Source organism: Schistocerca nitens, chromosome 2 (assembly GCF_023898315.1).
Source record: "Schistocerca nitens isolate TAMUIC-IGC-003100 chromosome 2, iqSchNite1.1, whole genome shotgun sequence".
In the NCBI taxonomy this organism is placed as follows: Eukaryota; Metazoa; Arthropoda; class Insecta; order Orthoptera; family Acrididae; genus Schistocerca; species Schistocerca nitens.
The window spans coordinates 631,146,841-631,163,357 of NC_064615.1; the positions used below are offsets into that span (position 1 = coordinate 631,146,841).

The 16,517-nt window shown below is 43.7% G+C and overlaps 1 protein-coding gene across 1 annotated transcript in view; it reads left to right on the top strand.

The window, feature by feature from the left end:
• The window catches only part of LOC126235215 (dynein axonemal heavy chain 8-like), a 570,318-nt gene that overhangs the window by 114,169 nt on the left and 439,632 nt on the right, over nt 1-16,517 (top strand). Inside the window, exon 7 of the mRNA XM_049943945.1 lies at nt 4,618-4,839. Within this exon, the coding sequence (XP_049799902.1) occupies nt 4,618-4,839 (222 nt within the window). The remainder of the gene's footprint in view (nt 1-4,617; nt 4,840-16,517) is intronic.

Consider the following 16,517-nt stretch of genomic DNA (forward strand, 5'->3'; position numbering starts at 1 on the left):
CACCGGCTACCCCTAACCGCTGTACACCAAAAAACCCGTTTTCAGTGGTGTCGGGCACATTCTGCACGTAATCTCATTGACTGGACTAAAATTGTCTTCAGTGATGAGTTCTGCTTCGAGCTGAGCGTCGATGACCAGCGAAAATGTATCTGGAGACGCCCCAGACAGCAGTGGGATACCAACCTGACTGTCGCCCGCCATGCGGTTCGATAACCAGGAGTGATGGTCTGGGGTGCCATTTAATTTCATAGAAGGCCATTTGGTGGTCATCCGCGGCCTATTACAATACGGCGGTAGGCGACGATATTCTGCGCCCTGTTTAGTTGGGCTTCATGGTAGGCCGTGCTGGGCTTACATTTCAGCAACATAATGATTTCTCGCACACGGCGAGACTTCTACTGCTTATCTTCGTGTTTGCTAAAACTTACCTGGGCCAGCAAGTTAGCAGGATCTCTCCGCAAATGAGAACGTTTGGAGCATTACGAGCGGGGTCCTCTAATCAGCTCGAAAATTTGACGATCTGACGCGTCAACTGGACAGAATTTGGCAGATATCCCTCAAGAGGACATCCAACAGCTTCTAACAACCCTACCACAACAAAGGTCAAAATTTAATGATTGTGGTGTTGCTCACGCTGCTAAATACTGCATTTTCGGGCAACAACTAAGTTATTATGTGGCAGGTGTCATTAGAGCACAGTTAATAAAGTCATTTCATGTAACAATAAATAAGCTAGGCACTCATCTTTTCGTATTTCCCACGCTGCTCTCGTTGTAAAATCATGGCTCAATCGTCGAAAATCTAGGTGGTGATGATTCCAAGCTCGGATGCGCCAAAGGCCTAGGTTTTATTCTGCTATATTCAAAAGTTTTGTAGATGCGCTTCACAAACCATTCTTGAAGATTAAACCTTTCAAAGTTAGCACAATGGTGATGTAAAAAATAATCAGCACTCCGAATTTAAGTTACACTTCTTTTTTATTGCGATAGCACGTAACACACAAAACATCACTTCACAATACAAAACATACTTGAAAACATCTTCCTCACTGTTAAAGTTCACATTTTATTAGCTGACTACCTTATGCATCTTTCCAATATGACGTCCAAGACTTGACTTTTTCAAGGTCCGACTCTCTAACAACTGCTTACGAGCCCAAAAATCTAGAGTTACAAGCACGTCAAAGATCATAGTGACAAAAGAAAGAATACACATAAGAATAATATCATTGCAATATAAACATATTGATGTATCACAAATGAAATCAAATCTGAATGTTGTCTCAGAAATATGTTAAGTAGTTAACAGAAACACAGTAGAATATCGCTGGTATCGAGAGGTTGAGTTGAGGTGCCGTAATGGTTACGTAATTCAAGTACCAATACAAGCTATATCAATCAATGCAAAGACGAATAACTGCTTGCATGAGGGCCAGAGGTGGACCAACGCGTTATTGACTTGCTGAATTTGTGAAGCTCTTTCTTTTGAATAAATCATCCAATTTTTCTGAAATTGTAATCATTTTTTTGTCGGTACATGTACATCACATCCACGATTTCCGTCCTATTCGGATAATCCATTCGTGGTGCGTCTTTTTCTTGTCTTAGAGTGTATATTGCAATACAGCTGACTGGAAACAACAGAATGGACAATTTTCTACGCGATGCTTACGATGCATAGCATTTTGCTACACTGCATGCTGTCTGATGGTGACCCCACCGAACTCTGGAAACGAACCACATGGTTCGCACGCCCCGTTACCCGTGGAAGGAATCAGTATGAACGATTTCAGAATGCTGCACGGAGCACCGACGCCACGTTGCTGTTGCCGAACACACCCTCATGAACGAACATACGATTATATTTAATGAAGAGGAATATTGTCCCCTGCATCTACAGTACATGCTGGAATTGTATCATCAAAGAAGCCATTGGTATCAAAACGTCTAATGGCGACTTGACTCGGGGCAACATCTACACCGTTAGTGGCTCGTGGAAACGGGCGCTTGATGCTGAATGGCAAAAGAGAAATAAACTGAGTCACCCACCATCTATCGAAGTCAACATAACTCCCAATATTCTTCCAAAGTAGACATATATGTGGTCTCTGATAGCATATGACTCCATGACGTTTCCATAAAATTCAGCCACTTAAATAAACAACCAAACGGCTTACAATTTCTCCAAACGATGACGGCGTAGGAAGTCGTCGAAAGCTTGAGACTGAATATAAATTTGAAGGTCTATGCGATACTTGAATATTATTCATCAATCTGGGATCCGTACCAGAAAGGACTGATAGAGGAAGTAAAAAAGATCCTAAGAAGAATAGCGCGTATCATCCGAGGTTCGTTTAGTAAGAGCAAAAGCGTCAAGGAGATGCTCAACCGACTCCAGTCACAAACGTTACAAGGAAGTCGTTACGGCCGGCCGATGTGGCCGAGCGGTTCTAGGAGCTTCAGTCTGGAACCGCACACCCGCTACGGTCGCAGGTTCGAATCCTGCCTCGGGCATGTATGTGTGTGATGTCCTTAGGTTAGTTAGGTTTAAGTAGTTCTAAGTTCTAGGGGACTGATGAGCTCAGATGTTAAGCCCCATAGTGCTCAGAGTCACTTTTTTGAAGTCGTTACGCATTCCGAGAGAGTTCGTTCCTGAAAAAATCACCCACCCAAGTCCGACAGCGCTAAACTTTGGTGATCGGACGGGAACCGGTGTTACCACTGCAGCAAGGTCACTGGCACATATTGCACCCCCCTACGTCTGTTTAACGGAAAGAACACGACTATAAAATTTGAGTGGTTGAGATTACGCGTAAGCTTTGCAACGATTGTTCTTCCCGCGGACCATTCGCGACTCGAACAGGAAAGGGCGGGGAAGGAGAGAAATGGTATTGATACAAAAAGTTCCCTTCATCACACAGCATAATGTGGCATTTGGAGTGTAGATGTAGACGTAATTGAGGGAGGTGGTCAAAAATACACAACACACTGCCATGTCTAATATGGTGTAGGAAATCCGTTGGCATTCAAAACCCTATCCAGTCATCTGGGAGTTGATAAATACAGAATCTGTGTATCAGGGGAAATTGTACTATTCTTCATGCGATATAGTGCCACGTTCAGGTAACGATGATGGAAGTGGACAGCGGTCACACAATCTTCTCTCCAAACTATACCCCAGAGGCCCAATAACATTGAGCCCTTGCGGCGAGAGGAGATGCGAAGAGTCATCCTCGAGCTCACAAAGCCAGTCATGGGCAATGCTGGCTGCGCGAAAAGGGGCCCTGTCGTGTTGGAACACAGCATTACCATTGGGGAACCAGCATTAAACCGTTGGCTGGGCATGTTCAGCCGAAATGGTCACATAATCTTCGGCAGTAATTCGACCTTGCAGAGTAGTCATGAGGCACATGAAACACCAGAATATGGCTGCCCAAACCATCACCGAATCCCCGCCATGTTTCACTCTTGTGACGTAAACTCAGCCAGAAGTTGGAAACAGTGCGAAACAAGATTCATACGACAAAATGACTGTCTTTCACTGCTCCACGGTCCTGGTTTTTTGACTTCCATACCCCGTTTTTCTGTTACGAGTATTCGCATAACTGATGAGTGGCTTTGGAATTCCAGCTCGCTCTGCAGTTCCCATGTTATGGAGCTCTCTTCGTGTTATTTTAGTGCTGACAGCTTTCACAGCTGCGATATTCAGTTTCCTCTTGAAAGACCATCTGTCAAGATCACTCAGTACACACATTGATCCACGTTGTGGCTTTGCTGATAACGTTATTTCGCTTTCCCTGTGTGCAGTATGAGTTTTCGATACGATTCCTCTTGGAATATCAGTCACTTTGGCTACACTGGGTACGGAAGGACTCACCAATCGAGCACCAACAACTTGCCCACATTTCAAATCGCTTAGCTCCGACACGGTGCACTCACAACTACCCAAAACACTGTTCTGACCACGACTGACACTCGCAGCGTACTGAGGACATAGCTCAGGTGCCGTTTATGGTCAAATACAGCAAAGCAACCTGCAGGTTGGGCTGTCATCTGGATTTATGTTGAAGCATTCATTGCTCACGGAGCAGGTCGAGCCGGCCGTTGTGAAAAATGGTTCAAATGGCTCTGAGCACTATGGGACTTAACATCTGTGGTCATCAGTCCCCTAGAACTTAGAACTACTTAAACCTAACTAACCGAAGGACATCACACACATCCATGCCCGAAGCAGAATTCGAACCTGCGACCGTAGCGGTCGCGCGGTTCCAGACTGTAGCGCCTAGAACCGCTCGGCCACACCGGCCGGCCCGGCCGTTGTGACCGAGCGGTTCTAGGCGCTTCAGTCCGGAACCGCGCTGCTGCTACGGTCGCAGGTTCGAATCCTGCCTCGGTCATGGATGTGTATGATGTCCTTAGGTTAGTTAGGTTTAAGTAGTTCTAAGTCTAGGGGACTGATGACCTCAGATGTTAAAGTCCCATGGATCTCAGAGCCATTTGAACCATTTGAGTACGTCGACAAGGGGAGGGAGCTGTTTTAGTCAAGCAGCGCACTTATCTTTGAAAGCCGCATATTTGTTGTGCGAACGTGTCTGGCATAGCTTTTGTTATTGTGCAGAGATGGAAGGCGCTGGACAGCCGCTTGACGGACGCTGCCAACGAGGCGCGGGACAACGTGAAGTACCTGTACGCGCTGGAGAAGTACTGCGTGCCGCTGTACCGCGGTGACCCGTTCGCCATCGACTCTCGGCTCGCCAGCCTCATGTACTGCGTCCGCAACATCTTCACCGTCTCCCGCCACTACAACACCACCGAGCGCATCTCCACTCTGCTCTACAAGGTTAGTCTCTCTCTCGCATCCCAACAGCTGACACGCTGGCTCATATAATACCAGAAACAAACCGAAACGTGAAGTTTTCGTAATTCTGTTAAACGAGAAGTTATGCAGGACAGTATGTGAATGCCCTTGCTTTGCTATTACCTTTTATTAAAAAATAAAACGCGTGCGCGCAAAGATTCATTTTAAGAATATCAGCAAGAGAATTCAGAACGCGGGATTGAAACAAGTTTTAATCCATCTCTGGGGCAGCACTTTTTGTTTGTTTATGTGTGTGTGTGTGTGGAAAATAGTGCATGCTAATTATAGTTTTAATCTATCTTTGGGATATCTCAGGCCAAAATTAAAAATCTTTTTGTGCGTTTGTGCGTGTGAGTGCGTGCGTGCGTGCGTGCGTGTGTATGTGTGTGTGTGTATGTGTGTGCGTGTGTATCTGTAACAGTGCAGTCTAATTATTATGATTATACAGTCTGCCACTGACGATTTTTACCGTTGCTGCGTTGTCTATTCTCGCAGTTGCGTAATTCACATCTCATAGATATTTGCATACAGAAATGTGGTTACAATTATCACGAGTTCCCAGCTAGGGTCATCGAGTTACCTCTTGTTGCGTATCTGTAACGGATTTTAATATGATAAACGGTTACCTTTTTAAGTAACTTCTTGGCGAGTATTTTCATATTTAAGAGGCCGCGCGGCACCTCGACGGCAATTTCCAGTTGAATTGCAAACTCCATTACAGTGTGGAAGTGAAGGTAAGTGATCAATAGTTATCTCTGAGTTCTACGAGCAGTTATCACGAGTTCCCAGCTAGGGTCATCGAGTTACTTTCGAGCGACTACCAATGATAGACTAGACGGTGCCCTCCAAGCTGGATTCTGGATTGGACTTTAATGTGGGACGTGTAATTGTTTGGACTACGCGATCTTTAGTGAACTTGTGTATCTTTGCATTGAGAATCTTCATACGAGTTAAACTGCATTAGCGTCTTTCATAAAAGTGGCGACTTCTATTACTTCAGTCATTGGTAGCTGTCTTAATATATTGATATTTAATCTGCATGCAATGCAGCACTCACTGGCGACAATCGCAGCTGGGGTATTGATTTCCTACTATGTACATACTTACTGAAGTAATGTTATTAAGTCTTTCTGTAATAGCTTCTGTCTCTGAAATGTCTTGTTCAGTTACTTCTCTTAGATACTTGAATTTGTTAGTTCTCGCAGTTTTTTCATGCTTAATTTTCGTTATTTTCGTGGCAGCCATAAAGTTTTTCGTGAATTCGGTTTTCTCAAAGAAGCTTTGTAATCCTGATTTTCCAGTTTGTTCTTTCAGAAATTCTGTCTACTGGTCGTTTCCATTGAGTCTGAAAAAATAACTAGGTCGTCTGCAAATACAAAACAGTCTCTTTGTAGCTTCTTCCTTTGTAACCCTAACTCCGTCATTGATTTGGTTTTCTCATGACATTCTCCATTCCATTATGATTTTGTCTAAAACAAAGATAAATAGCAGCAGGAAGAGACCGTCACACTGTCTGGCTTCTGTTATAACCCCAAACTTCTAGAAATTCCACCTCTAAAACCAGTTTAGAATAGACATTGGCCAGCACTCGTGTTTGTCGTAGAATACGGCGGGCGAAAGTCAGGTTGGTATCACACAGCTGACGGTGCGTCTCCAAAGAAGTTGTCGGTCTGGAATCTCACCGACTTGACAATTAGATTGGTGCATAAGATCGTTGGGGTTTTGTTTTGCGTTTGGTATTCCGGTTACTATGGGTTTATTTATCGATTATCAATTCTATTTGCAATTCATTGATGCTATTTAAGTTTACTTATTGGCATTTTCTCCTTTGCAAATGGTGAATGAAACTTTGGACTCTAGAAAATGGAGTGCCAATTGGAGAAATCGGAACATTTCCAACATATTCTTCGGATTGAGTTCAGTAGAGTGATGACAGCAGCGGAGGCAGTCACAACATTAGTGCCGTGTATGGGGATAATGCTATTGGACAAAGCACGGCAAGAAAATGGTTTACTTATTTTAAGGAGGAATATTTTTACATTAGTAACTATCCACGTTCAGGAAGACCTTCGGGGTTAGATGAAGGTCGGTTAAACGTATTAACCGCAATGATCCACATCGGTGTATTCGAGAACTGGCACATGTGATGAACTGTAATCATCCCACGACCGTGCGACATTTACGTGGAATGGGGAAAGTTCAAAAACTGGGTGTGTGGCTATCTCTAAGCCAAAATCAGTGAGTGGCCGTATGAACATTCTGCTTGCTCGTCATCAATTGGCTCGCAAATAACATCATCCATTTCTATCCTGCATTGTTATTCGTGATGGGAAATGATGTCTTTATGCTAACACAAGGAAAAGAAAGAAATGGTTGAGCCCAAACATAGCATCAGCTCCCGCACAAAGACATGCGCGTATCCACAAAAGATAATGTAATGCATCTGGTGGAACAGTGACGGTGTGGTGTACTACGAATTGCTTCCACGAGGCGTAACCATCACTGCTTTCATTTATGGTCAATAGCTGTGGGGCCTTGCAGACGCAATACAAGAACAACGATCAGGAAACTATACAGGAGTTTGGCTGGATGTCATTCCACACCCAATCATCTGATCCTTCGTCCTCAGATTTTCATCTTTTCCACTTTCTATCGAACGATCTTCAAGAAACTTCCTTTCCGGGTGAAAATGTGCTCCAGACATGAGTCGCTGAGTTCTTCGCCTCAAAACCACGTGATTTCTACATTCGTGGAAGAGGAAAATTACCCCAGATTTGGCAGACTGTTGTAAATAGTGGAGCAAAATGTATTATTGATGACTAAAGTCTCTGTTATGTGTATTTGTTGTGTTTATTAAACGTGTGGAAAAACCCAATAGAATTGTCTTCTTTGACGAGTCCCCCTTCAAACGGAGCCCCGATGACCATCGCAGACGTGTATGGACACGCTCCAGACAATGGTGGGTGCCAACCTGCCTGTCTCACGCCGTAATGCCTGACAGCCAGGAGTGATGGTATGGGGTGCTGTTTCATTTCATAGCCAGACCCCTTTGGTTTTCATGCGTAGCATCTTCACAGCACAGCAGTATGTCGACGATATACTACGTCCCGTTTTGTTGCCCTTCGTGGCAAGTCATTCTGGCCTTACATTTCAGCAAGATAACGCCCACCCATACACAGGGAGAGTTTCTGCTGCTTACCTTCGTGCTAGCCAAACTCTACCTTCGCCAGCAAACTCGCCCCATCTCTCCCCAATTAAGAACGTTTGGAGCATTATAGACAGGACCCTAGAAACTACTCGGTATTTTGAAACTCCAACGTGCCAATTGGAGAGAATTTGTCAGGATGTCCCTCAGGACGACATCCAACAACTCTACCAATCAATGCCAAGCCTAATAACTGCTTGCGTAAGGGTCAGAGGTGGACCAACACGTTATTGACTTGCTCAATCTGTGAAGAAGTTTCCCTTGAATCAGTCATCCAGTGAAAATTTCTGGAATTGTTGTGATTTGTTTGTCGGTACATGTACATCACATCTACCGATTCTGGCTCATCCGGATAATTTCTTCGTGATGCGTCGTTTATTTATTTATTTATTTTTGGTTACAGAGTGTATTTTAAAAAGTGAAGAAACCGCGCAACAGTTGCTGAATCTGTCTTTTTTTGCATACACGACCGGTTTCGGAACACTTGAAGTTCCATGAACTGATACAATCCGCAATAATGACACTATTATGTTACAAGACAGTGGAAGTGGATCCCTAGTTGTGTTATTTTTTTAAAAAAAGTCACTTACAAATAAAAACACTTAACCATCTCAGGTCATCCTCACTCCAGTGTCGTCACTAAATAAAAGTTCCCTGTCAAAAGAGTAAAAAGAGGGATCTAGAAAAATCACAAAAAACCGACATCACCACTGGACACCGGAAGTCACCAGCATCATAAATCATGTAATATGCAATAAAGACGGGAGGAGGAAACACATATTGTGTGGAATTACATACATAAATTACACAAAAACCGCTCCCCTTTGCCGCCTCGACCGGGAACGCAAACAGCAAAACGAAGCAACAGTAATCGCTAGCCGTCAGCACTGACACACAGACATGGCACGAATAATCCTTGCGACTGATAAACTGTTTAAATCGGAAAAGCGGGTAGTGGGCGCAGAAAAGAGACGGAATCATCACAACGTTAGGAAGGAAGAGGACCTATACAGGGTGTTACAGAAAGGTACGGCCAAACTTTCAGGAAACATTCCTCACACACAAAGAAAGAAAATATGTTATGTGGCGATGTGTTCGGAAACGCTTAAGTCCATGTTAGTGCTCATTTTATTACTTCTCTTCAAATCACATTAATCATGGAATGGAAACACACAACAACAGAACGTACCAGCGTGACTTCAAACACTTTGTTGCAGGAAATGTTCAAAATGTCCTCCGTTAGCGAGGATACATGCATCCACCCTCCGTCGCATGGAATCCCTAATGCGCTGATGCAGCCCTGGAGAATGCCGTATTGTATCACAGCCGTCCACAATACGAGCACGAAGAGTCTCTACATTTGGTCCCGGGGGTGCGTAGACAAGAGCTTTCAAATGCCCCCATAAATGAAAGTCAAGAGGGTTGAGGTCAGGAGAGCGTGGAGGCCATGGAATTGGTCCGCCTCTACCAAACCATCGGTCACCGAATCTGTCGTTCAGAAGCCTACGAACACTTCGACTGAAATGTGCAGGAGCTCCATCGTGCATGAACCACATGTTGTGTCGTACTTGTAAAGGCACATGTTCTAGCAGCACAGGTAGAGTATCCCGTATGAAATCATGGCGGTGAATCGAGGAAGTACAGTACATACTGACGAAACTAAAATGAGCTCTAACATGGAAATTAAGCGTTTCCGGACACATGTCCACATAACATCTTTTCTTTATTTGTGTGTGAGGAATGTTTCCTGAAAGTTTGGCCGTACCTTTTTGTAACACCCTGTATAACTAAAAACAATGAAAAATATTACCTTACATTCACACCTTAACCTCCCGAATAACATGCATTAATCCTTGTTCCATAGATCATGAATACGACATTTCGTAATGATGTGGAACGTGTCACTTTAACATAAGTTTTCTTTAGACAAAATAATTAAACAATTTTTTTTTACAGTTACTACATCATATATAAGAATTCATCTATTTAATAGAAGGAGATGTCATTCAGAAATTCTTTTAATTTGCTTTTAAATGTAGGTTGGCTATTTGTCAGACTTTTAATACTATTTGGCAAATGATCAAAGATTTTTGTGGCAGCGTAATTCACCCCTTTCTGTGACAAAGTGAGATTTAATCCAGAATAGTGCATATCATCATTTCTTCTAGTGTTGTAGCTATGCACTTCGCTGTTATTTTTGAATTGGGGTGGGTTAATAATGACAAATTTCTAAGTGAATATAATATGTATTGCGAAGGTACTGTGAATATTCCGAGTTCCTTAAATAAATGTCTGCAAGGTGACCTTGGGTGGGCTCCAGCTAATATTCTGATTACACGCTTTTGTGCAGTGAATACTTTCTCTCTTAATGACGAATTACCCCAAAATATGATGCCATATGAAAGCAGTGAATGAAAATAGGCATAGTAGGCTAATTTACTGATACGTTTATCACCAAAATTTGCAATAACCCTCACAGCATAAGTAGCTGAACCTAACTGTTTCAGCAGATCATCGATGTGTTTCTTCCAATTCAATTTCTCATTAATGCACTCACCCAGAAATTTTGAGTATTCTGCCTTAGCAACAGACTTCCGTTCATAGTCTATATTTATCAATGGTTTTATGCAATTTACTGTACATAATTGTTTAAACTGTGTTTTCTCAAAATTTAGTGAGAGCCCATTTGCAGAGAACCACTTAATAATTTTCTGAAAGACATTATTTGCAATTTCCTCAGTGGATTCTTGCTTGTTGAGTGTGATTACTATACTTGTATCACCAGCAAGAACAACTAGCTTTGCGTCTTCATGAATATAGAGTGGCAACTCGTTAATATAGATTAAGAACAATAAGGGACACAAAACTGAACCCTGTGGGACACCATTCTTGATATCTCCCCAGTTAGAGGACTCTGCTCGTTTTTGTAGACTATCTGTACTGTTAATTTCAACCTTTTGCATTGTTCCAGTTAAGAATGAATTAAACCATTTGTGCACTGTCGCACTCACACCACAATACTTAAGTGTATCTAGAAGACTTTCATGATTCATGCTATCAAAAGCCTTTTAGAGGTCACAAAATATTCCAATGGGTGATGATCGGTTATAATGTCATAATCAACTAAAATATTTTTGTAATACAGGTCTGTGAGTTCATTTATCGTATCAAAAGGATGGGAATGTAGACTTCTTAAGATTTCAATTTCTTCCAGGACATGGAGTATTCGACCTTCCTCCGCAGTGTGTAAGACAGCTAAGTTACTGCTAACCTACTGCAGCTGATGTTGGTTGTCAATCAAATGCATTGGACTGCGTCTCCAAGACGCCTCAGTTGTTGACAATAGATGTCAGCAGTGATGGTTACATCTGGGGGAAGCAATTCATGGTACACCACACCGTTACTGATCCACCAGATGCATTACATTATCTTTTGTGGATACGTGCATGACTTTGTACGGGGAGTCGACGGTTTGTTTGGGCTCACCATTCCTTTCTTCTCCTTGTGTTAGCATAAAGACATCACTTCTCATCACCAATAACGATACAGAATAGAAATTGATGACGAGCAAGTAGAATACACATATGCCACCCACTGATTTTTGTGAATTTGGCTTAGAGTATGCGGTACCCACAACCCGATTTTTGAACTTTTCCCATTCCATGTAAATGTCGCACGATGGTGAAATGATTATAGTTCATCACATGTGCCAGTTCTCGAGTACAGTGAAGTGGATCATTGCGGTTAGCACGTTTAAACGATCTTCATCTAACCTCGGAGGTGTTCCTGAACATGGAGCGTCACTAATATCAAAATAATCCTGCTTAAAATGAGAAAACCATTTTCTTGCCGTGCTCCGTCCAATGGTGTTAACCCCATACACGGCGTTAGTGTTTCTGACTGCCTCCGCTGCTGTCAGTCCTCTATTGAACTCAAACAGAAGACTATGTCGGAAATGTTTCGATTTCTACATTTGGCACTCCATTTTCTAGCGTCCAAAGTTTCACTCAGTATCTCCAAATAACAAAATGACAATACGTAATGTCAAATGACAACGTATCATCATCATCATCTCAGCCTTTTCTCACGTCATGTGGGGTCGCCGTTGCTTTGCTGGGTCCTTCTCTTCCATAAATACCTATCCAGTGCTTCTTCTCTGAGCCATCCTTTCTCCTGTACATCCCCTGCTACCTTGTCTTTCCATCTCAGTTTCGGTCTTCCTCTTCTCCTTGATACTTAAATTTCTAGGTCTTCAACTCTTCTTCCCACATAGAACTCCCCACTTCTCTGCCCATGTTCATACGATCTTATCCTACTTTCTTGGATCTTCTTCCCTATGGGCCCCACTTTCACCGTTCCCCTGATGTACTCATTCCTTAGTCTATCCCTTCCTGTCGCCCCACTCGTCCACCTTAACATTCTCATTTCTGCCACTTCCATCTTTTCCGCTTGAGCTTTTGTAATTGGCCAAGTTTCTGCACTATACAGCGTCGCAGGCCTCACCACAGACTTGTAAAGATTTCCTTTCATTCTGCAGTTAACCTTCTTATCACACAGAATTCCGCTCAGTTTCCTCCAGTTCATCCATCCAGTATTTATCCTGTGCTGTATTTCGGCCTCCATTCCTCCATCACTCTGCATGAAAGGGCCTAGGTATTTAAATTTCTTGACCAGCGTCAATTGTTCTACTTGCAGGTTAATATATAGGTCTTTGGCATCCTTTGTACACATATACGCTGTTTTCACCCTGCTAATTCTCATCCTCCTTTCCTCTAGAGCTTTTCTCCACTGTTCAAGCTTGTCCTGAAGTGCCTCCTGGGTGGGTTCACAGATTACAACATCATCGGCAAACATCATGCTCCAAGGTGCCTCTTTTTCAGATCTTTGACTACTTCATCTATGACAAGATCAAATAGATATGGGCAGAGACAGATCCCTGATGGGGATCTCACTGGAAAAGCCTTTGTTGCACCTGCAATGCTCCTGACTTGTGTCATTGTACCTTCATACATGTCTTCTAGCACCCTGATATATTTTTCTGACAGGCATTTACTTCTCAGACATCTCCGTATCTCTTGCCTCGGCACTCTGTCATATACCTTCACAAGATCGATAAAGGCCATATGCAGTTTAGCTTGTATTTCTCTGTGCCTCTCCATCAATTGCCTTAGTGCAAATATTGCGTCGGTTATTTCTCTTCGCGGCATAAATCCAAACTGTTCTTCACATACTTCAGTTTCTAGACGCAACCTCTTCTTAATCATCCTTTCCCAGATATTCATTGTGTGGGACATCAGTTTTATCCCTTTATAATTACCACAGCTTTGAATATCCTCTTTCCCCTTGTATATGGGAACCAGTATACTGCTTCTCCACGAATGCGGCATTCTTTCTCCTTTCCAGATCTTCTGCATTAGATCCCAGAGAATATCGGTTCCCTGTTCTCCCAGACTTTTCTATGCTTCTATTTGGATCTGGTCTGCCACTAAGGCCTTCCCATTTTTCGTTTTCTTCATCACGTGTTCGACTTCTTTCCTACCTATACTTCGCGTCATTCCTTCATTTATATCTCCATCCTCATACTTCTCTCGTACATTTTCCTCCTTCAACAGCCTTTCAAAGTACTCCCACCAGCTATTCAAGATTTTATGAAGGTCGTGTAATGCTACATCTGATTCATCCTTTATCTGCCTCATTGATGTTATGTCCTTGGTCGCCTTATTTCTTGCTTTAGCAATAAGTGGGAGTTGCCTGCCGTCCTGTCTTCTTTCCAGCTTTTCATACGCCTCTTCCATTGTCTCAGCCTTTGCTTTTGCCACTGCTCTTTTTGCATCTTTTGAGAAAGTTGAATAGGTTGTACACTACTGGCCATTAAAATTGCTACACCACGAAGATGAAGTGCTGCAGACGTGAAATTTAACCGACAGGAATAAGATGCTGTATACGCAAATGATTAGCTTTTCAGAGCATTCACACAAGGTTGGCGCCGGAGGCGACACATACAACGTGCTGACATGAGGAAAGTTTCCAACCGATTTCTCATACACAAACAGCAATTGACCGGCGTTGCCTGGTGAAAGGTTCTTGTGATACCTCGTGTAAGGAGGAGAAATGCGTACCATCACGTTTCCGACTTTGATAAAGGTCGGATTGTAGCCTATCGCGATTGCGGTTTATCGTATCGCGACATTGCTGCTCGCGTTGGTCCAGATCCAATGACTGTTAGCAGAATATGGAATCTGTGGGTTCAGGAGGGTAATACGGAACGCCGTGCTGGATCCCAACGGCCTCGTATCACTAGCAGTCGAGATGACAGGCATCTTAGCCGCATGGCTGTAACGGATCGTGCAGCCACGTCTAGCTCCCTGACTCAACAGATGGGGACGTTTGCAAGACAACAACCATCTGCACGAACAGTTCGACGACGTTTGCAGCAGCATGGACTATCAGCTCAGAGACCACGGCTGCGGTTAGCCTTGACGCTGCATCACAGACAGGAGCGCCTGTGATGGTGTACTCAACGACGAACCTGGGTGCACGAATGGCAAAATGTCATTTTTTCGGGTGAATCCAGGTTCTGTTTACAGCATCATGATGGTTGCATCCGTGTTTGGCGACATCGCGGTGAAGGCGCATTGGAAGCACGAATGGCAAAAGTCATTTTTTCGGATGAAACCAGGTTCTGTTTACAGCATCATGATGGTTGCATCCGTGTTTGGCGACATCGCGGTGAAGGCGCATTGGAAGCGTGTGTTCGTCATCGCCATACTGGCGTATCACGCGGCGTGGTGGTATGGGTGCCATTGGTTACACGTCTCGGTCACCTCTTGTTCGCATTGACGGCACATTGAACAGTGGACGTTACATTTCAGATGTGTTACGACCCGTGGCTGTACCCTTCATTCGACCCCTGCGAAACCCTACATTTCAGCAGGATAATGCACGATCGCATGTTGTCGGTCCTGTACGGGCCATTCTGGATACGAAAAATGTTCGACTGCTGCCCTGGCCAGCACATTCTCCAAATCCCTCACCAATTGAAAACGTCTGGTCGATGGTGGCCGAGCAACTGGCTCGTCACAATACGCCAGTCACTACTCTTGATGAACTGTGGTATCGTGTTGAAGCTGCATGGGCAGCTCGCGCTATTCGTCCACGAGACTCAGAGGGCCATAGACACGGGTTCACAGGTAGATGCCGTGTTTCTTGACTTCCGCAAGGCGTTCGATACAGTTACCCACGGTCGTTTAATGAAAAAAGTAAGAGCATATGGACTATCAGACCAATTGTGTGATTGGATTGAAGAGTTCCTAGGTAACAGAACGCAGCATGTCATTCTCAATGGAGAGAAATCTTCCGAAGTAAGAGTGATTTCAGGTGTGCCGCAGGGGACTGTCATAGGACCATTGCTCTTCACAATATACATAAATGACCTTGTGGATGACATCGGAAGTCCACTGAGGCTTTTTGTAGATTATGCTGTGGTGTATCGAGAGGTTGTAACAATGGAAAATTGTACTGAAATGCAGGAGGATCTGCAGCGAATTGACGCATGGTGCAGGGAATGGCAATTCAATCTCAATGTAGAAAAGTGTAATGTGCTGCGAATACATAAAAAGATAGATCCCTTGTCATTTAGCTTCAAAATAGCAGGTCAGCAACTGGAAGCAGTTAATTCCATAAATTATCTGGGAGTACGCATTAGGAGTGATTTAAAATGGAATGATCATATAAAGTTGATCGTCGGTAAAGCAGATGCCAGACTGAGATTCATTGGAAGAATCCTAAGGAAATGCAATCCGAAAACAAAGGAAGTAGGTTACAGTACGCTTGTTCGCCCACTGCTTGAATACTGCTCAGCAGTGTGGGATCCGTACCAGATAGGGTTGATAGAAGAGATAGAGAGGATCCAACGGAGAGCAGCGCGCTTCGTTACAGGATCATTTAGTAATTGCGAAAGCGTTACGTAGATGATAGATAAACTCCAGTGGAAGACTGTGCAGGAGAGAATCTCAGTAGCTCGATACGGGCTTTTGTTGAAGTTTCGAGAAGATACCTTCAAAAAAAAAAAAAAAAAAAATGGTTCAAATGGCTCTGAGCACTATGGGACTTAACATCTATGGTCATCAGTCCCCTAGAACTTAGAATTACTTAAACCTAACTAACCTAAGGACAGCACACAACACCCAGTCATCACGAGGCACAGAAAATCCCTGACCCCGCCGGGAATCGAACCCGGGAACCCGGGCGTGGCAAGCGAGAACGCTACCGCACGACCACGAGCTGCGGACAACATACCTTCACCGAAGGGTCAAGCAGTATATTGCTCCCTCCTACGTATATCTCGCGAAGAGACCATGAGGATAGAATCAGAGAGTTTAGAGCCCACACAGAAGCATACCGTCAATCCTTCTTTCCACGAACAATACGAGACTGGAATAGAAGGGAGAACCGT